This window comes from Chiloscyllium plagiosum, unplaced genomic scaffold (genome assembly GCF_037043375.1).
Source record: "Chiloscyllium plagiosum isolate Xiang-an unplaced genomic scaffold, Cpla_swu_hap1 HiC_scaffold_7, whole genome shotgun sequence".
NCBI classification, from domain to species: domain Eukaryota; kingdom Metazoa; phylum Chordata; class Chondrichthyes; order Orectolobiformes; family Hemiscylliidae; genus Chiloscyllium; species Chiloscyllium plagiosum.
The window spans coordinates 122,117,200-122,138,987 of NW_028270145.1; the positions used below are offsets into that span (position 1 = coordinate 122,117,200).

At 41.8% G+C, this 21,788-nt stretch overlaps 1 protein-coding gene across 2 annotated transcripts in view; it reads right to left on the reverse strand.

Annotated features, from left to right (window-relative positions):
• LOC122551960 (X-ray repair complementing 5) overlaps positions 1-21,788 on the reverse strand; it is a 366,827-nt gene that overhangs the window by 124,380 nt on the left and 220,659 nt on the right. For both annotated transcript variants that reach the window (XM_087989448.1, XM_087989447.1), the window contains exons 13-15: positions 19,527-19,654; positions 16,450-16,646; positions 11,673-11,757 (exon numbers count right to left, since the gene is read on the reverse strand). In XM_087989448.1, the coding sequence (XP_087845574.1) occupies positions 11,673-11,757; positions 16,450-16,646; positions 19,527-19,654 (410 nt within the window). The remainder of the gene's footprint in view (positions 1-11,672; positions 11,758-16,449; positions 16,647-19,526; positions 19,655-21,788) is intronic.

A 21,788-nucleotide genomic window follows, 5' to 3' on the forward strand; every position in this document is an offset into this window, starting at 1 on the left:
GATCAGAAGCCAGCATGCAGTGAGACTAGCAGCACAATGGCCTCATGGACATAACGTGATATGAATGGAAAGATAGGAGCTGATTGGTGCATTAGTTCTATTTCTCATTTTTTTTGCCCTACAATTATCTAACAGTTATAAGGTTCTTGAAAGCTGTGTGAGTGAGAGTGAGAACTTTAGAGATAATCAGCAAACTAACAACAGCCATTCAAGTGGGGGAGAAAATAGGGATATAGGAATATACCTAATAGCAGTAGAGAGACTGAAGATCTCATAGGCAGGCAGATTCTGGAAAACTGCAAAAGTAGCAGGATTGTTGTTACGGGTGAGTTCAACTTTCCCAATATCAACTGGAACCTCCTCAGTGCAGATGGTTTGGATGGAGCAGTTTTTGTCAGGTGTGTTCAGGAGGGTTTCTTTACTCAGTATGTAGACAGACCAACGAGGGTAGAGGCCATTTTGGATTTGGTGCTCAGCAACGAGCCAGGACAGGTGTCAGATCTCGCCTTGGAGAGTGAAAGGAGCAGTTACTGAGGGAAGATATTTAATTGGGGAAAAGGACATTATGACGCTATCAGACAGGAGTTGGGAAGCACAGACTGGGAGCAATTGTTCCACAGAAAGGGCACAGCAGACATGGAGATTATTTAAGGAGCAGTTGTTGCGAGTGATGTACAAATTTGTTCCTCTGAGACAGGTAAGAAGGGGTAAGATTAAGCAACCTTGGATGACGAGAACAGAGGAACTTCTCATCAAAAGGAAGAAGGCAGCTTATGTAAAGTTGAGGAAGCAAGGATCTAGCACAGCTTTAGAGGATTACAGGCTTGCTAGAAAGGAGCTCAGAAATGGACTGAGGACAGCCAGGAGGGGGCACGCAAAAGGCTTGGCAAAACGTATTAGGGAGAACCCAAAGGCATTTTACTCATATGTAAGGAATAAGAGAATGATCAGGGAGAAGGTAGGACCAATCAGTGACAGTGGAGGGAACTTATGCATGGAGTCTGAGCAGATAGGGGAAGCCGTAAATGAGTTTTTTGCTTCGGTTTTCACCAAGGAAAGGGAACTTGTTGTAAATGAAAACTTAGAGGAGCTGGGATACAATCTTGACCAGATCAAGATTGATGAAGTTGACGTGCTAGAAATTTTGGAAAACATTAGGATTGATAAGTCCTCAGGGCCAGAGCAGATTTATCCTAGGCTGCTCCGGGAAGCGAGAAACGAGGTTGCTAAGCTGCTGGCGATGATATTTGCCTCCTCACTCTCCACGGTGGTCGTACCGGAGGATTGGAAGGACGCAAATATTGTTCCTATTTTCAAGAAGGGTAATAGGGTATTCCCTGGCAATTACACACCAATCAGTCTTATGTCTGTGGTCAGCAAAGTTGTGAAAAGAATTCTGAGGGATGGAATTTATAACTATTTGGCAAAGCATAGTTTGATTAAAGGCAGTCAGCATGGCTTTGTGAGGACAGGAGAAAGTGAGGTCTGCAGATTCAGCTCTGATCTCCAGCACCTGTTCCCTGGATGCTGCCTGACCTGCTGCGCTTTTCCAGCAACACATTTTCAGCTCTGATCTCCAGCCTCTGACCTATCACCCTCACCTTGACCTCTTTCCACCTATCACATTTCCGACGCCCCTCCCCCAAGTCCCTCCTCCCTACCTTTTATCTTAGCCTGCTGGACAAACTTTCCTCATTCCTGAAGAAGGGCCTGTGCCCGAAACGTCGAATCTCCTGTTCCCTGGATGCTGCCTGACCTGCTGTGCTGTTCCAGCAATAAAGTTTCAACTTTGATCTCCAGCATCTGCAGACCTCACTTTCTCCTATTTGATAGGGTTCCCCATGGTAGGCTCATTCATAAAGTCAGGAAGTATGGGATACAGGGAGATTTAGCTATCTGGATTCAGAATTGGCTGGCTGACAGAAGGCAGAGAGTGGTTGTAGATGGAAAGTATTCTGCCGGTTAGACAGTGTTGAGTGGGGTTCTGCAGGGCTCTGTTCTTGGGCCTCTGCTCTTTGTAGTCTTTATAAATGATTTGGATGAGGAGGTTGAGGGGTGGGTTAGTAAATTTGCAGATGACACAAAGGTTGGAAGTGTCGTCGATAGTATAGAGGGCTACTGCAGGCTGCAGCGCGACATAGACAGGATGCAGAGCTGGGCTGAGAAATCGCAGATGGAGTTCAAACTGGATAAATGTGAAGTGTTGCATTTTGGAAGCTCGAACTCAAATGCTGAATATAGGATTAAAGACAGGATTCTTGGCAGTGTGAAGAACAGAGGGATCTGGGTGTGCAAGTACATGGATCCCTCAAAGTTGCCACCCAAGTGGATAGGGTTGTTAAGAAAGCATATGGTGTTTTGGCATTTATTAACAGGGGTATCGAGTTTAAGAACCACGAGGTTTTGCTGCCGCTCTACAAGTCCCTGGTGAGACCACACTTGCAATATTGTGTCCAGTTCTGGTCACCCTACTATAGGAAAGATACAGAGGCTTTGGAGAGGGTGCAAAGAAGGTTTACCAGGATGCTGCCTGGACTGGATGGCTTGCCTTATGAAGAAAGGTTGAATAATCTCAGACTTTTCTCTCTGGAGAGGAGGAGGAAGAGAGGAGACTTGATTGAGGTGTACAAAATAATGACAGGAATAGACAGAGTCAATAGCCAGACACTTTTCCCCAGGGCAGAAGTCATAGTTTGAAGATATTAGGAGGAAGGTATAAAGGAGACATCAGAGGTAGGTTCTTTACGCAGAGAGTTGTGAATGCGTGGAATACATTGCCAGTTGAGGTGGTGGGAGCAAAGTTATTGGGGACATTTAAGCAACTGCTGGACATGCACATGGATAGCAATGAGTTGAGGGGTGCGTAGGTTAAGTTTCTATATTTTATGTTAGGATTAAGTCTTAGCACAATATCGTGGGCCTAATGGCCTGTTCTGTGCTGTACATTTCTCCGTTCTATACAGTATTGATAGGGAGCAGTATATTTAGGGGTATAGATTTGTTCTTTGCAGTCATAAGTGAGATTCCTTTGGGCTGTGATGTTGTGCAGTGCTAGGTTTAAGGACATTTCCTTGGGGCTGCAAAAGAAACTGAAGTGGGAGAGGAAGGATTCAGTTATTGTCATCTGCATTGGTACTAATAGAACAAAGAACATTACAGTGCAGTACAGGCCTTCCATGTTGCGTCGACCTGTGGAACCAATCTGAAGCATATCTATCCTACACTATTCTACTTCCATCCATTTGTTTATCCAATAACCATTTAAATGCCCTTAAAGTTGGCGAGTCTACTACTGTTGCAGGCAGTGCATTCCACGTCCCTACCACTGTCTGAGGAAAGAAAGTACCTCTGACATCTGTCCTATATCTGTCACCTCTCAATTTAAAGCTGTGTCCCCTCGTGCTAAACATTTCCACCCAAGGAAAAACACTCTCACTGTCCACCCTATCTCACCCTCTGATTATCTTATACAGCTCAATTAAGTCACCTCTCAATCTTCTTCTCTCTAACGAAAAAAACCTCAAGTCCCTTAACTTTTCTTCATAACACCTTTCCTCCATACCAGGCAACATCCTAGTAAGTCTCCTCTGAAACCTTTCCAAAGCTTTCATATCCTTCCTATAATGCGGTGACCAGAACTGTATGCTATACTCCAAGTGCGGCCACACCAGAGTTTTGTACAGCTGCAGCATGACATTGATGGGACTATAAAGGAGGCTTTCCTAAAAATACAAACAATTAAGAGATAAATTAAAAAGTTGACCTCCAAGGTAATAATCTCTGAACTACTACCTGAGCAATGGGCTAAGTAGCAGAGGTACTGCTGCCTCACAGCGCCAGAGACCCGGGTTCAATTCCCGCCTCAAGCGACTGACTGCGTGGAGTTTGCACATTCTCCCCGTGTCTGTGTGGGTTTCCTCCAGGTGCTCCGGTTTCCTCCCACAATCCAAAAATGCGCAGGTTAGGTGAATTGGCCATGCTAAATTGCCCGTAGTGTTAGGTTAAGGGGTAAATGTAGGGGAATGGGTCTGGGTGGGTTGTACTTCGGCGGGTCGGTGTGGACTTGTTGGGCCGAAGGGCCTGTTTCCACACTGTAAGTAATCTAATCTAGTCTAAATAAACTCAAAAAGATAAATGCATGATGTTGGTGGAGTGGGTTTCAGTTCATGGGACCCTGGAACCAGTATTAGGATAGAATACTGGGATATGTTTTAGTAGGATGAGCTTCAATTGAATGGAAGTGGTACCAGTATCCTGGTGAATTAAATAATTAGGGCTGTAGAGAGGATTACAAGTTAATTAGAGGTGAGATGTTTTGGGAAGGGGGAAAAGGTAGGCTTACAAAGGATATGGCAGAACTACAAGGCAGCTATTTGGATAATACCAAAGTGAAACATGAAGTGACAGAGTCTACAAATGTAGAAAAACAGCAGTAAATAGGATCACAGGGAGGAAAAAACAATAAAATGTTAAAATTAATGGCACTTTACTTGTGTGCACACAGTACTCCGAAAAAAAAACGACTGGATTAATATCATAAGACCTTATGGCCACTACAGAGACATGATTACAAGGAGATCAATGTTGGGAGGTAATTATTCAGGCGTATGTGATTTTTCAAGGACAAGCACAAAAGAAAGGATGCAGGGTTAGCTTTGTTAGTACAGGATGAATTATGTATGAAAGCAGGAAATGATCTTGGATGGGAAGATGTACAATCTGTGAGTAGAGACCAAGAAATAATAATGGGAAGACGACACTAGTAGGAGTGTTCCCTAACAGCATTGATATAGTAACGCAGAGTTCTCTGGACGAGCTCTGCAGAAAAACCATCTCATGCCTTTAGAAAGTCAGCTCATTTTCCCTTTCCAGTTGCTGCGAGCAATGAAGTTTAATTGATATGTCGAGGACTTTTATTCGTTGGAAACAGTTACCATGTGCCTCTTGTGAACAAGTGAAAATATCTGGAGAAAGAAGATCAAGAAGCAGCATTCTGGTTGTCACAATAATCATCGCAACAAACCCTGTGAAGTGACTACTGAACTGCGTTCCCAGTCTTTCCTTTAACACGCCATGTTTTCTCCCTGTCTATGTTTGTGTACAGGGGATTTTATACTAGTGGAGTTATTTGTCAATGGTTCATAATCGTTTATCTGTTGTCAGAATCTACTTATTTGCAAACAATAGTCATTGCATGGACCAATGAGTCTTACATCAGTTGTGGGTACGTTGTTGGAGGGGATTCTGAGAGATGGGATACACATGCATTTGGAGAGGCAAGGACTGATTTGAGATAGTCAGCATGGCGTTGTGTGTGGGAAATAGTTCTCACAAACTTGATTGAGTTTTTAGAGGACATAACCAAAAAAAATATATGAAGGCAGTGCAGCAGACATTCCTGAAGAAGGGCATGTGCCCGAAACGTCGAATCTTCTGTTCCCTAGATGCTGCCTGACCTGCTGTGCTGTTCCAGCAATAAAGTTTCAGCTTTGATCTCCAGCGTCTGCAGACCTCACTTTCTCCTCGAAGATTTCAACCTACTGCGAATCCTCTTACAAGGATGCCTTCCTTGAAGAAGCTCTCTGCCTCTCTCTATAAAGATTTCAGTGAGTCCCTCTCTCACTGCACACCCCAGGTCATCTCCTCTGCACAGAAGCTCTTCAGCCACATTCTGAAGCAGACTCGTTACCACAGCCATATCTCCTTTCTCAGCACCTGCCTACGGAACCGACTGATCCCCCATGGACTCCAGATCACCTTCCGACCAACACAATTTGGACCCAACCAGGACTACCAGTACCTGCAACAAATCCGCAGCCTCCAGCAACGGACCTCCCTCCGGATCCTCCACTCCACGCTTGCAGCCATGCGCCGGTACCTACACTCCCTGCAGCTTGACCTACCCCAGCTCAGGACAACTCTCTCACAGACCTGTAAAGGACCTCTACTGTTCTTCATTTACAGAAGAATCCATAGACTGAACAAACAGTTCTTTCTAGCCATATCAGAAATTAAAGGCAGCATTCCTGAAGAAGGGCATGTGCCCGAAACGTCGAATCTTCTGTTCCCTAGATGCTGCCTGACCTGCTGTGCTGTTCCAGCAATAAAGTTTCAGCTTTGATCTCCAGCGTCTGCAGACCTCACTTTCTCCTCCAGTGCAGCAGACATTATCTACATGGACTTTCACAGGATTCCACATGGTATACTAATTAGTTAGAGACCTAGGGATGCAGGTGCATAATTCCTTTAAAGTAGAGGTGTAGGTAGACAAGATAGTGGATGAGTTTGGCACGCTTGCAATCTTGGTCATATACTGAGTATAGGTGTTGGGATGTCATGGTGCGGCACATTGGTGAGTCCCCAGCATTCAATTCTGCTTGATCCTCTATAGGAAGGATGTTGCTAAATGTGAAAGGGTCAGAAAAGATTAAAAAAATCTTGAGCTATATGCTGAATAGGCTGGGGCCTTTTCTCCCTGGAATGTCAGAGACGGAGGGGTGATCTTATGGAATTTTATAAAATCATGAGGGGCATGGATAGGGTGAATAGCCAAAATCTTTTTCCTAGGGTGGGGGAATCCAAAACTAGAGGACATAGATTTCAGGTGATTGGGGTGGGGGAATATTTAAAAAGGACCTGAGGGGTAATTTTTTCATGCAGAGGGTGGACTGTGTATGGAACGAGCTACCAGGGGAATTGGTGGAGTCGAGTACAATTTTAACATTTAAAATGCATCCAGATGGGTATATGAATAGGAAGGGTTTAGAACCTGTATGATTAATAAGTTAGCAGATAACACCAAAATTGATGGTATAGTTGACAGCAAAGAAGGTTTTTTAAGATTACAAGGGATCGTGATTGATTGGGCCAATGGGCTGTGAAGTGTCAGATGGAATTTAATTTGGATAAATGCGAGGTATTACATTTTGGTAAAAAGAACAAGGGCAGCTTGTTCACAGTTAACGGTAGGGCCCTGGCTGCTGGTGTCGAAGAGACCTCTGGGTTCAGGTACATAATTCTTTGAAAGTTGCATCGGAGGTAGACAGGATGGCTAAGAAAGCATTTAGCACACTTGCCTTCATTGCTCAGACCACCGAGTATGAGTTGGGACATCATGTTGAAGTTATACAGGGTGAGGCCACTTTTGGAATATTGTGTACAGTTCTGGTCACTCTGCTATCGAGAAGATATTATTAAAGTGGAGAGGTTTCAGAAAAAAATTACCAGGATGTTGCTGGAACTGGAGGATTTGAGTTGTAAGAAGTGGCTGGATAGACTGGGACCTTTTTCACTGGAACATAGGAGGTTGAGGGATGACCTGACAGAGGTTTATAAAATCATGAGGGGCATAGATAAGGTGAATACCAAAGGTCATTTCCCTAGGGTGGGGGAGTTCAAAGCATGTTTTTAAGGTTAGAGGAGATAGATTTAAAAGGGACCTGAGGAGCAAAATTTTCACACAGAGGGTGGTTCGTATGTTGAGTGAACTGCCAGAGGAAGTTGCAGGTACAGTTACAAGACATTTGGACAGGTACAATATTAGGAAAGATTTAGAGGGATATAGGCCAAATTCAGGCAAGTGGGACTGGTTTAATCTGGGAAATTTGATCGATGTGGATGAGTTGGACAACAGGGTCTACTTCCATGCTGTATCACTCTACAATTGCTCTGGGAAAATGTCCAATAATGAAGAGTGTTGCAGAAAAAGAGATCAAGGATTGGTAGCAACATAGAAACTGGGAGCAGAAGTAGGCCATTCAGTGTTTCAAGCCTGCTCCACTATTCAATATAATCAATATAACCCTTGATCTCAATACCATAATCCTGCCTTTTCCCCAGACCCCTTGATGCCTTTAATATCTAAAAATTTAGCAATCACTTTCTTGGACATATTCAGTGATTTGGCCTCCACAGCTTTCTGTGGTCACAAATTCCAGAGGTTCATAATCTTTTGTACAACACAACACAAAGTTAGGCAGCACTGTAGACAGTGTGGATGATAGTATAAAATTACGAAGAGATATTGATAGACTAAGTGAATCGGCAAAAATATGGCAGATGGATTTCAATATAAGAAGTATGAGGTTGTCCATTTTGGACCAATAAAGAATAAATAAGTGTACTTTCTAGATAGTATGAAGTTAAATATAGTGGATGTCTAAAAGAGACTTGGGCATAATGTTTAACATGCCATGAACAAGTGCACAAAATAATCAAAAGCTAATGGAATGCTGGCCTTTATACCTAGAGGACTTAAGAATAAGGACACAGAGTTATGCTACAGCCATACAAAACCCTGATTATACCGCGCTTGGACTACTATAGGCAGATCTGGGCCTGTATTCGCTAGAGTTGATAAGAATGAGAAAGGATCTGATTGAAACATAAATTTCTAACAATTCTGGAGAGACTACATCCAGAGAGCATGTTTTCTCTGTTTGGGGAGTCCAGAACTAGGAGTCACAGTCTTAGGATGCTGGGTAGGCCATTACGGTTTGTATGAGGAAACATTTCACCATTCAAAGGATCATAGAAGCAGGAGTAGGCCGTTCAACCCCTCAAGCCTGTTCCACCATTTAATGAAATCATGGCTACTCTGTGGCCTAACTCTATATACCTGCCTTTGGCCTATATTCCTTAATACTTTGCATTAACAAAAATTTATATATCCTGAAGAAGGGCTTATGCCCGAAACGTCGATTCTCCTGTTCCCTGGATGCTGCCTGACCTGCTGCGCTTTTCCAGCAACACATTTTCAGCTCTGATCTCCAGCATCTGCAGACCTCACTTTCTCCTATCACTGATATTAGCCTTGTGTACCTGAGCTTCACTCCCTCTATGGGAAGAATATCCTTTGATAGTTACGGAGAACAAAACTGCATGTAGCTGCATGAAAGAAAGAATTTGTTTTAAAATAAAATAGGTTGATGCAAGCAGTATTACAAAAAGAAATACTAATTTGAAAGGACAATCAGTAGTCCTCAAACAGAGCTGCCATGTGTTATGGTACAATAATCAATATTATTGATAATTTTTCCAAGATGGTGAAATTCAAAGTTTTGTAAAGATTGAATAATAATGCAACATATAGTACATTATCATTTTGTATATATTATGAACTGTGGATGTAGGTTTGCTCGCTGAGCTGGAAGGTTCATTTCTGGACGTTTTGTCACCCCTACTAGGTAACACCTTCAGTGGGCCTCAGGCGAAGTACTGCTGATAAGTCCTGCTTTCTATTTATATGCTTGGGTTTCTTTGGGTTGGTGATGTCATTTCCTGTGGTAAAGTCACTTCCTGTTCTTTTTCTCAGGGGGTGTAGATGGGTTCTAACTCAATTTGTTTGTTGATAAGAGTTCCGGTTGGAATGCCATGCTTCTAGGAATTCTCTTGTGTGTCTTGCCTTAGGATGGATGTGTTGCCCAGTCGAAATGATGTCCTTCCTCATCCATATGTAAGGATACTAGTGAGAGAGGGTCATGTCTTTTTGTGGCTAGTTGGTGTTCATGTATTCTGGTGGCTAGTTTTCTGCCTGTTTGACCAACATAGTGTTTGTTGCAGTCCCTGCACAGTACTGTGTAAATGACATTAGTTTTGTTTGATGTCTGTATAGGGTCTTTCAAGTTCATTAGCTGCTGTTTTAGTGTGTTGGTGGGTTTGTGGGCTACCATGATACCAAGGGGTCTGAGTAGTCTGGCAGTCATTTCCGTGATGTCTTTGATGTAGGAGAGAGTGGCTTGGGTTTCTGAAAGTGTTTTGTCTGCTTGTTTGGGTTTGTTGCTGAGAAATTGGCAGATTGTGTTCATTGGGTACCCATTCTTTTTGAATACATGGTATAGGTGATTTTCCTCTGTTCTGCGTAGTTCCTCTGTGCTGCAGTGTGTGTTGGTTATTTGAAATTATGTTCTGATGCAGCTTTGTTTGTGGATGTTGGGATGAATGTTGGTGGAATTAGATAGCCATGGCTGACAAAGAAAGTCAGGAAATGTATCACAGATAAAGAGAGAGCCTATAAAGTGGCCAATAGTACTGGGAAATCAGAAGATTGAGAAGACTACAAAAACAAAAAGAGGATAACAAAGAAAGAAATAAGAAGGAGAGGATCAAATATAAAGGTAGGCTAGCCAGTAATATTAGAAATAATAGTAAAGGTTTATTTCAATACATAAGAAACAAACAAGAGACAAAAGTTTCAGGTAGATAATTAGTGAATTATCTGAAATTCATAAGAAGTAGCAAATCCCTATCTGCTACTTTTTGTAAGTTTTTAGCAAATTTCTTTTCCAGCCATTACCTCTTCTTTGTCACCTCACATTGGACACAGTGTGTTAAAATGCCATTTTACACTTATGTCATGATGTCACAGATGCATTAGGACAAGAATGCAGTTATGAGTTAGATCATGGCAGCAAGAATTGATAGGGTTACTCTTTCTCCAAAATAGGGAATATGTACTCTGCTTTATTAGTCACAAGAGTAGACAAGCAGGAGCCCGATGAGAAGAATGTGCTGGAAATTAAGCCTACTATTCTACAAGTAGTTATAAATTATGAAAACAATCAATTTAATCGCTAGTATTATTAATTTGCATGACTATGACCATTACCTCAGATAATTAGTGCCTTCATAGAATTTATGACTTATTTGATAAATGTATTATCAGTTGTATCCAGATCCAGTATATAATGTCACCACATTCTGGTTCCATCTTGGATTACAGAATAAATTACTGAATAAATTGTATAAATATAAAACACTGAATAAATTAATATTAAATTGATATTACTAAAACTGAAACAGCTTCAAATGTTTATCTTTCCCTCTCCGTAGACTTCATCCTCTCTGCCCCTTCAATCTCCGCCATGTGGCAATGTCTCCAGGGTCCCAGAAACATGGTCCTTTTGTGCCACCACCAAGCTGGAGCGATGACACTATGTGGGTCGCACACCTCCTCCAACGCTGGACACTGACTGACAGGTCCTGGCTCCAAGTCAACTGATGGGGTCCTGGCTTGTCTTCTGATACAACCACCCTCGATGGAGTGGTGATGGAGACACATGAGGCCCCAGCCTCCCGCAGGAGGACATCAACAACAGGCCCCAGGATAACCAAGCCAAAGAAAAAAGTGATCAAGCTGGAAAGACAACGATAATGGCATGTGGATAAGGCAGAACAGCTGAGGCCCATGGTCCGAGGAGTCAAACACAGTCAACCCTGCTGTCGCCATTTTGAATTATATGGTAACAGGAAAATAAAGATAGCTTACTGTAAGTGTTCTAGAACCACCCTCCTAAACATAACTGTATTCCTCTGACCTCAATGAATGTATTAACATTGTTGCCATGAATTTAAGTTTAAAAGCAATTATCTGATTATGTGCATGTATGTGTCGTGCTTCACCTAGACGTGTTGGCCACAAATGCAGACTTATTACAAAGTTTAATAAAAACCAAAAGAACCGCGGATGCTGCAAATCAGAATCAGAAACAAAAACAGAAGTTGACGGAAAAGCTCAGCAGGTCTGGCAGCATCTGGGGAGAGAAATCAGAGTCAACGTTTCGGGTCCAATGATTCTTCTTCAGAGCTCCTCAGAATGCTTTTCCAGTAACCTCTGTTTTTGTTATTACAAAGCTTGCAGACTAAAGGAGTCAACCAATAAATCCTATACTCACAGCAGTCACATTTCCCTCAGCCAGTGTAACAATATTGAAATCCTCATCAGTCCGTCCTCTCTTTGACGCCAGTTCTTCTGTATCGCTAAAGGAATTTAAAACACATTAATTAGACTTTGCTGTGCCTTAAACCTTATGCATATTTAAAAGCAAAACATTGCGGATTCTGCAAAGTTGAAAAGTCAAACACAACTTAATCAGTAAGTGAATCAAGGGTTACAGAGAAAAGACAAGAAATTAGACTTGATCAACAGATCAGCCATCATCTCACTGAACGGTGGAGCAGACTCAATGGACTGAATGGCTTACTTCTGCTCATATGTCTACACAGTACATGGAACCAGGTGATTGCAAAGCAGGAAGAACAGAAGTGCTGAACATATTTTACATGGAGAAAGACTGTAAAAAACTGCTGCACAAATTTTGTAGTAATTGGAGTTTAGAATAATGGGAGATGAACTTATCAGAACATGCACAATCCTAAGGGAGTTTGGCAGGATAGATATGGAAAGATTGTTTTACCTTGGGAGAGTTCACAAGACATAATTTCAGAGTAAGGAGTAGCACATTTAAGACAGGGATGAGGAGGGTTTTTTTCCCCACTGAGGGTGGTGAATCTGAGAATACTTTACCACAGAGGGCTGTCAAGGTTGGATTGTTGAGTATAATCAAGGCTAACATAGACATTAAGGGAATCAAGGGTTATGGGGAAAAAGCAGGAAAACTGAGATGAGGATTACCAGATCAGCCATGATCTCATTGAATGGCAAAGAGGACCTCGTGGGCTGAATGGCCTACTTCTGCTTCTAAATATTATGGTCTAAACTTTGAATTATGGTCTAAATAAGCACAAACTGTGTTAGATGAAGTTCATTGTGGGGAATTGAAAAGTTGGCTGTGTGCATGAAACCTCATTTAACTTTGTTATAGTAGCCTTTTCCAAACATAAACCAATTCTCTAACTAATGAAAACAAAGGAAAGATTACATGAATCACTGAGATCATGATTTCCATTGAATTGATATCTAAGATTTATTGGATCTATATCATTTTATTATCAATGCGGTATTCAAGAGAATAGGATGTTTGGTCTCAGAAGGAATAATAACTAACGTTCAAATGGAGGTGGGCAATTGACAATGGTCATCCTAATGTAATGAATAGCTACCTATGGTCATTAGCCAAAAGGCTTCAGACAATTGATTGACACAGCATAAGCTACCACCTCACAAAAAACTGTATTTAGTAGCAAAGAGCAGCATTCATCAGACAGCTCTTCTTGGCAGCAATTGTTGTCAGGGATGGAAGATGGAGAGGAGAAGTTTTAGAATACTCATGGACAAAGACGAGAGTGGTCCTAAAGGAAGAATGCTAAACTGGGGGAAGGCAAGCCATAGCAAAATTCAGTAGGAGCTGAGAAATGTGGACGGGGGAGCAGCTGTTTGAGAGTAAATCCACATTTGATATGTGGGAGGCTTTTAAAAAGAGGTTGATAAGAATGCAGGACAGATATGTCCCTGTGAAAATGAGGGATAGAAATGGCAAGATTAGGGAACTATGGATGACAGATGAAATTGTGAGACTAGCTATGAGGAGAAAGGATGTATACATTTAGGTTTAGGTGACTGAAAACAGACGAAGCTCTGGAAGAATATCGGGAAAATAGGACCAATCTGAAACGAGGAATTAAAAGGGGTCATGAAATATCTTCAGCAAATAGGGTTAAGGAAAATCCCAAAGCCTTTTATTTGTATATAAGGAGCAACAGGCTAACTAGAGGAAGGGTTAGCCCACTCAAGCACAAAGGAGAAAAGTTATGCCTCGAGTCAGAGAAAATGGGTGAGATCCTTAATGAGTACTTTGTGTCGGTATTCACCGAGGAGAGAGACATGACGGATGTTTAGGTTAGGGATAGATGTTTGATTACTCTAGATAAAGTCAGAAAAACGAGGGAGGAAGTGTTGGGTGCTCTAAAAGGCATTAAGGTGGACAAGTCCCCAAGTCCGGATGGGATCTATCCCAGGTTACTGAGGGAAGCGAGAAAGGAAATAGCTGGAGTCTTAACAGATATCTTTGCAGCATTCTTGAATATGGATGAGGTCCCGGAGAACTGGAGAATTGCTAATGTTGTCCCTTTGTTTAAAAAGGGTAGCAGGGATAACTCAGGTAATTATAGACTGATGGGCCTGACGTCAGTGGTAGGGAAGCTGCAGGAGAAGATATTGAGGGAGAGGATCAATTCCCATGGGGAAGAAAATAAATCAGGAGATAGAAAAAGCATGTAGGAAAGGCAGTATTACAAAAATTGTGGGGGACTTCAAAATGCACGTGACTGGGAAAGTCAGATTGGTATAGGGGTATCACATTGGCAATTTTCTATCCAAGGATTTTTGAAAAATGACAACCAATGCATCCATTATCTCTGCAGTTACTTCTTTTAGGATCCTCAGATACAAATCATCAAGGGCAGGGGACTTATCTGCCTTTCACCCTATTAGTTTATCTAATAACATTAAGCATTGACAACAATTGTCAAACATCCACTGTGTCTGACAATTTTAACAGTTTTTAAAAGTATCAAAAATACTGTGGACATTGCTTATGTTGTTATGGCTGCCCTGCTTTGGAAGGATATTATTAAGGTTGTTGACTTGCTAATTGTGGGAGATTTGTTAGATCTGAAGCAGTCAACTTGTCACATATTAAAATTTTGTAACCTATATAATCACGCAACTCTCTGTATCTCGTCAGTGACTTGTGACCATTCGGTCGACTTGTCTCTCCCCATGATAGATAGATAGATAACCTACAGTATGGAAATAGGCCCTTCAAGTCAGATTCATTCCCCTGAATGATGCACCTGACACTGTGGGCAATTTAGCATGGCCAATTCACCTGACCTACACATCTTTGGATTGTGGAAGGAAACCGGAGCATCTGGAGGAAACCCACGCAGATATGGGGAGAATGTGCAAACTCCACACAGACAGTCTGCCGAGGTGGAAGTCGAACCCGGGTCCCTGGCGCTGAGAGGCAGCAGTGCTAATCACTGAGCCACCATGCCGCCCACGGATGAGCTCACAAATAGACAGTCAATAATTCGAGATTTGTGTGACACGATTCATTGTTCCTCTAAATTAGACTGCTTCAAGCAAGTCACCCACCGCATAATTTGTCCCTCCCTCAACACTCACAGAGCTGCTAAGTTTGTTCACAGACGTTTTGTCACTGTTCTAGATAACATCATCAATGCGCCTCTGGTGAAGTGTTGATGTTCTGTCCTGCTTGGTATTTGTCTGTTTGGGTCTGCTGGGGTTGGTGGTGTCATTTCTGATTTTGTTGCTGGTTCTGTTTCTTAGTGTGTGGTATAAGGGGTCCAACTTGACATGTTTGTTAATGGAGTTCTGGGTTAAGTGCCAGGCTTCCAGGAATTCCCCTGCATGTCTGTTTTGCTTGTCCTAGAATGGATACATTGTCCCAATTGAATTGGTGTCCTTCATAGTCCATAAGACCATTAAACTTAGGAGCAGAGATTATGCCATTCTGCCCATCGAGTCTGCTCTGCCATTCAATCATGGCTGATAAGTTTCTCAACCCCATTCTCCTGCTTCCTCCCCATAACCTTTGGTTCACAAGAGCCTATCTATCTCAGTCTGAAATATACTTAATTCCATAAATTCACCACTCTCTGGCTGAAGATGTGTATAGATACCAGTGATAGCTGGTCATGTCTCTTGGTGGTAAAAACAATGACTGCAGATGCTGGAAACCAGATTCTGCATTAGTGGTGCTGGAAGAGCACAGCAGTTCAGGCAGCATCCAAGGAGCAGCGAAATCGACGTTTCGGGCAAAAGTCCTTCATCAGGAATGTCTCTTGGTGGCTAGTTGGTGTTTGTGTATTCTGATCGCTAATTTCCTTCCTGATTGTCCTTTGTCGTGCTTTTGGCAGTCTTTACATGGTATTTTGTATATAAGGATACCAATTCAACTGGGACAACGTATCTACCCTAGGACAAGCATGCACGGGAATTCCTGGAAGCTTGGCACTCACGCCAGAACTCCATTAACAAACATGTTGAGTTGGACCCAATGTACCAACCATGAAAAAACAGAACCAGTAACAAAACCAGAAAAGACATCACCAACCTCAGCAGACCCAAATACTTAAATAGCAAGCGGGACAGAACATCAGCGCTTCCCCGGAGCACACTGATAATGTTACCTAGAATGGCGATGAAATGTCTGCTTGCTGAGCTGTTTAGTTTGTTCGCAAAGTCAACAACCTCATCGACAACCTGAGCTATATTTTGAAGATATTACTAAACTGGAAAGAGTGCAAAAGAGATTTACAAGGATGTTACCAGGACTGGAAGGCTTGAGTTATAAGGAGATGCTGGATAGGTTGAGATTTCTTTCCCTGGAGCATAGGAGATTGCGGAGGTGGCCTTAAAGAGATTTATAAGATCATTTGACGGGGCGGGGAATAAGGTGATTAACAAAGATCATTTCCCTAGGATAGTTAAGTTCAAAACTGGAGGGCATAGGTTTAAGGTGAGAGGGAAGAGATTTAAAAGGGACCCAAGGAGCAACTTTTTCATACAGAGGGCGGTTTGTATGTGGAATTAACTGTCAGAAGAAGTGGTAGATGCAAGTACCATTACAACATTTAAAAGACATATGACTTCATAACATCGTGCTCAACCCAAAACAACTAAATCACACCCATCGCACCTAAATTCTAGACAATATTTCATGTAAAATTTTGGCTAAATCATACTTGTCTTTGAAAATCTGCTGTGCAATCTTTTGTTCCTTCTTTTTGCCTGAGTCTTGCAGAGTGAAAAGCTTCTTTAATTGCTCCATAGATGGTATGTAGGAAGCATTCAGTTCCTGGGGCCTGTCCAACATTGTCTTCAAATGAGGGTCTATGGGAGGCAGTGGTTTATCAGGTTGAAATGCTTTGAAATGAAGACACTGTAAGAAATGATAAAAAATGACTTTAAATTCCATTGATTATCCAAAAATAAATTGGAAACCTTTTAGTTTTCACAACATCAATTGGTTAATCTAAGTAAAAATATAATTTAGATTATAAAAACAAATTGTTGATGAAACTTATCAGGACTAGCAGCATGTGTAGAGCAGAACTGGACTCAAAATGTTAACTCTTGTTTTCTTCCCACAGATACTGCCAGACCCGCTGAGTTTCACCAGCAATTGCTGTTTTTGTTTAAGATCTCCAAAAGCTCTTTGTTTTATTATAATTCAGATAAGCCTGCTCCAACCACCTCATGTGAACAGCAGTAATTCTTTCAAATTTTCTTTGCTGTGTGCGGCTTATTTAATCCAATAAATAGAATTATGGACGAGGCCAGATCCCCTCAAAACATTTCAAGAAAGTAACCCAGATTCCAACTTTGCTAGCTGTTTTAAGGAGATGTAATGTGGATATCCAGGTGTGATGCAGCTGGCCCATCCACTTAGTTTTAAACAAAACAGAATTTATTTGCAAGATTACCGAATGAAACACAAACAAAAGAAAACGGAATACAGAATAACAACCTATCCGAAAAGCCAATAGACTGTCACAACTTAATGTTGTTCAAATACTTACAACAATCCCTATAAACATCCCTTGATAAAAGCGGAAAATCAAACACAGGTTCTTCCAGGAGAGATGTCAGAAAGAGGCAAGTCTAATTCTAGAGCGAATTATACAATGAACAGAAGAGCCTTTGGAAAGGTTGATGAGCAGAGAGATCTGGGAGTGCAGGTCCATTGTACCCTGAAGGTTGCTGCACAGGTAAATTGAGTGGTCAAGAAGGCATATAGTATGTTTGCCTTCATTGGATGGGGTATTGAGTATAAGAAGTGGCAGGTCATGTTAAAATTGTACAAGACATTGGTTTGGCTTATTTAGAATACTGTGTATAGTTCTGGTCGCCACATTACCAAACGGATGTGGATGCTTTGGAGTGGGTGCAGAGAAGGTTTACGAGAATGTTGTCTGGTGTGGAAGGTGCTGGCTATGAAGAGAGGTTGAGTAGGTTAGGTTTGTTTTCATTAGAAAAATGGAAATTGAGGAGGGACCTGATTGAGATTTACAAAATCATGAAGGGTATAGGCAGGGTAGATAGAGGTAAGCTTTTTCCCGGGGTGAAGAATTTAATAACGAGAGGTCACGCTTTCAAGGTGAAAGGTGAAAAGTTTAAGGGGGATACACGTGGCAAGTACTTTACACAGTGAGTGGTGGGTGTCTGGAACGCATTGCAAGCAGAGATAGTAGAGGCAGGCATGGTAGATTAATTTAAGATGCATCTGGACAGATGCATGAGTAGGTGGGGAGCAGAGGGATACAGATGCTTAGGAATTGGGCGACAGGTTTAGACAGTAGATTTGGATCGACTCAGGCTTGGAGGGCCGAAGGGCCTGGTCCTGGGCTGTAAATTTTCTTTGTTCTTGTTCTTATGATCAGCACAGACCTGCTTCTTCCATGTGGCTGTTTCTTGGACCATCAGCCTCAAAACTGACTAGCAGCTCTGAACCCAAACCAAACCAGACCAGAGAAAAGCTGAGATGGGAGAATGGGTCACTTCCCTTTCACTGTACAATTTTTCAAAACTTAAAAACTTCCTCAAGGAGATCAACCCCAGATCTTTCAAAGCCTGCATTTTTACAATTTCCTGAAAAAAAAGCAACCTAACCTTGTTGAAGGAGCAGCATGATCACAATAGCACCTTTAAAGAGGTTAAGCACATAGAGTATATTAAAGCTTATGAGCATTCTGCATGGTACCTCTGAAATTGCTGGGTGGATATGTGATTGTGGAGTTGAGAGCTGTAATTGATGAGTGATCCTCAAAATAGACCTGACCGCAGAACAACTTGGTTGCAAAGAATTCTGTAAGAACCACATTTTTTATTATTCGCTCAAAGACATGGGGATGATTGGCTGAAAGAATTCTAGGATTTTGACCCAGTGACAGTGAAGGAACAGCAATATATTTCTAAGTCAGAATGGTGAGTGGCTTGGAGGGGAGCTTGCAGGTGATGTTGTTGTCATACACCTGCTGCCCTTGTCCTTCGGAATGGAAATTGTTAAGGTTTTGGAAGGTGCGGTCTAAGGATATTTGGTGAATTTTTGTAATATGTATGGCTGCTATTGAGTGTCAGTGATAGAAGGAATGGATATTTGTGGATGAAGTGACAATCAAGTGTCTGATTTATCGTGTACAAAAATTTAATTGAACCACATTTGGAATATCGCATGCAATTCTGGTCACCACACTACCAGAAGGATGTAGATGCTTTGAAGAGGACGCAGAGAAGGTTTATCAGAATGTTGCCTGGTCCGGATGGTTTAGTAATGAGGAGAGGTTAGATAAACTCAGATTGTTTTCAGTGGAAAGACAGAGGCTAAGGGATGACCTATAGAAGTCTACATAACTATGAGAAGAATAATAGGCTGGATAGTCAGAGGCTTTTTCTCAGGATGGAAAGTTCAACTGTGACAGGGCATGTGGTCAAGATAAGAGGGGAAAAGTTTACAGGAGAAGTATGGGGAAAATCTTTTATACAAAAGATGGTGGGGTGCTTGGACTGCACTGCCAGTGGAGGTGGTGGAAGCAGGCACGTTAGTAACGTTTAAGGCGCATCTTGACAGACACATGAATGAGACCAAACAGAGGGATAGAAATCATGCATGGGCAATAAGTAGCTCTTTTCATATTTTTTCATTCATTCACAGAACAAGGGCATCACTGGTTAGGCCAGCATTTGTTGTTCATTCCTAGTTATCTGCCAGACTATATTCTCTTATATACAAATCACACAATATGATTAAGAACTTATTTACCTGAAACAACCGCTGAAAATGCGGATTGGGAATTTTACTGACTTTGAAGAGATCCTCTATTTCTTCACCATCATCCACCACCAAACTCATAGAGTCAATCAGAGCATCCACGGCTGATAACTGTTCTTCTGTTAGGCAAAAGAGCCAGTGGAGCAATAAGGATACATTTCATTTTACCTAAGAATGCACTATTTAAAATGACAGTGAGAGCAGATTCAATGATCCTTTGAAATTAGACAAATACTTGCAGGAATAAAGTTTACAGGGCGACAAGGTAATAGCATGGGAACTGAACGAATTGGTTAGCTCATTCAAGGAGAAGTAATAGGTGAAATAGTCCTCTCTGTGCTGTATTATTTTACTGCTCACTTTACAACAAATCCACTTTCAGCAAGAATCCAGTCCAATTACACAAACAATACCAAAGTTAATTTAATTATTTAGCAAATATAAATCCCAGAACCAAGTGACTGCCTCCTCATTTGCTAAGTTTAACTTGATTACTCTGCCACTTAATATGTAAAATGGACACTCTATGACACTCAAAGACAGAAGTGGGAAGTTGAGTGTGGACCCTGTAGAGATCGGAGAGGTGCTAAATGAACATTTCTCATCGGTGTTCACTCAGGAAAAGGAGAATATTGTAAAGGAGAAGAATGAGGTACAAGATATTAGACTAGAAAGGATCGAGGTTTGTTATGCACAGATGTTATCAATTCTAGAAGGAGTGAAAGTAGACAAGTCCCCTGGGTCAGATGGGATTTATCCAAGGATTCTCTGGGAAGCTGGGGGGGAGATAGCACAGCCTTTGGCTTTGATATTTGAGTCATCATTGTCTACAGGTTTAGTACCTGAGGACTGGAGGATTGCAAATGCTGTGCCCTTGTTCAAGAAGGGCAGCAGAGATGACCCAGGTAATTATAGACCAGTGAGCCTTACTTCTGTTGTAGGAAAGGTTTTGGAAAGGATTATTAGAGATAAGATTTATAATCATCTAGCAAGCAACAATTTGATTTCAGATAGTCAACATGGTTTTGTCAAGGGCAGGTCATGTCTCACAAACCTCATTGAGTTTTTTGAGAAGGTGACCAAGCATGTAGATGAGGATAGGGCAGTTAACGTGGTATACATGGACTTCAGTAAAGCCTTTGATAAGGTTCCACATGGTAGGCTGTTGGAGAAAATGCAGAGGCATGGGATTGAGGGTGATTTAGCAGCTTGGATTAGAAACTGGCTTTCTGGAAGAAGGCAGCGAGTGGTGGTTGATGGAAAATATTCAGTCTGGAGTCCAGTTACTAGTGGTGTGCCACAAGGATCTGTTTTGGGACCACTGCTGTTTGTCATTTTTATAAATGACTTAGACGCAGGCATAGGTGGATGGATTAGTAAATTTGCAGACGACACTAAAGTCTGTGGAGTAGTGGACAGTTTGGAAGAATGTTACAGGTTGCAGGGGAACTTGGATAAACTGCAGAATTGGGCTGAGAGGTGGCAAATGGAGTTCAATGCAGCTAAATGTGAGGTGATACACTTTGGGAAGAATAACAGGATGGCAGAGTACTAGGTCAATGGAAAGATTCTTGGTAATGTGGATGTGCAGAGGGATCTTAGAGTCCATGTGCATAGATCCCTGGAAGTTGCCACCCACGTGGATAGTGCTGTTAAGAAGGTATACGGAGATTTACCAGGATGTTGCCTGGTCTGGAAGGAAGGTCTTATGAGGAAAGGCTGAGAGACTTGGGTCTGTTCTCATTGAAAAGAAGAAGGCTAAGGGGGGATTTGATAGAGACATACAAGATGATCAGAGGATTAGATAGGGTAGACAGAGAAAGACGTTTTCCTAGATGATGACATCAGCTTGTACGAGAGGGCATAACTACAAATTGAGGGGTGATAGATTTAAGACAGATGTCAGAGGCAAGTTCTTTACGCTAAGAGTGGTAATGGAGTGGAATGCCCTACCTGCTAAGGTAGTCAACTCAGCCACATTAGGGAGATTTAAACAATCCTTCGATAAGCACATATATGATTTTGGGATAGTGTAGGGGGACAAGCTGAGAACAGCTCACAGGTCGGCGCAACATCGAGAGCTGAAGGTCCTGTTCTGCATTGTAATATTCTATGTTCTATGGTAATGTGCTGTGCCATTTGTTTGTATGAAAATACGTAGTACATAAGAGTCTGCCATTAGTGATGGCTATAAGCTCTTTTTGGAGTTTGAATAATATATAGTGATTGATGGTTTGATCACACAGCCATTAC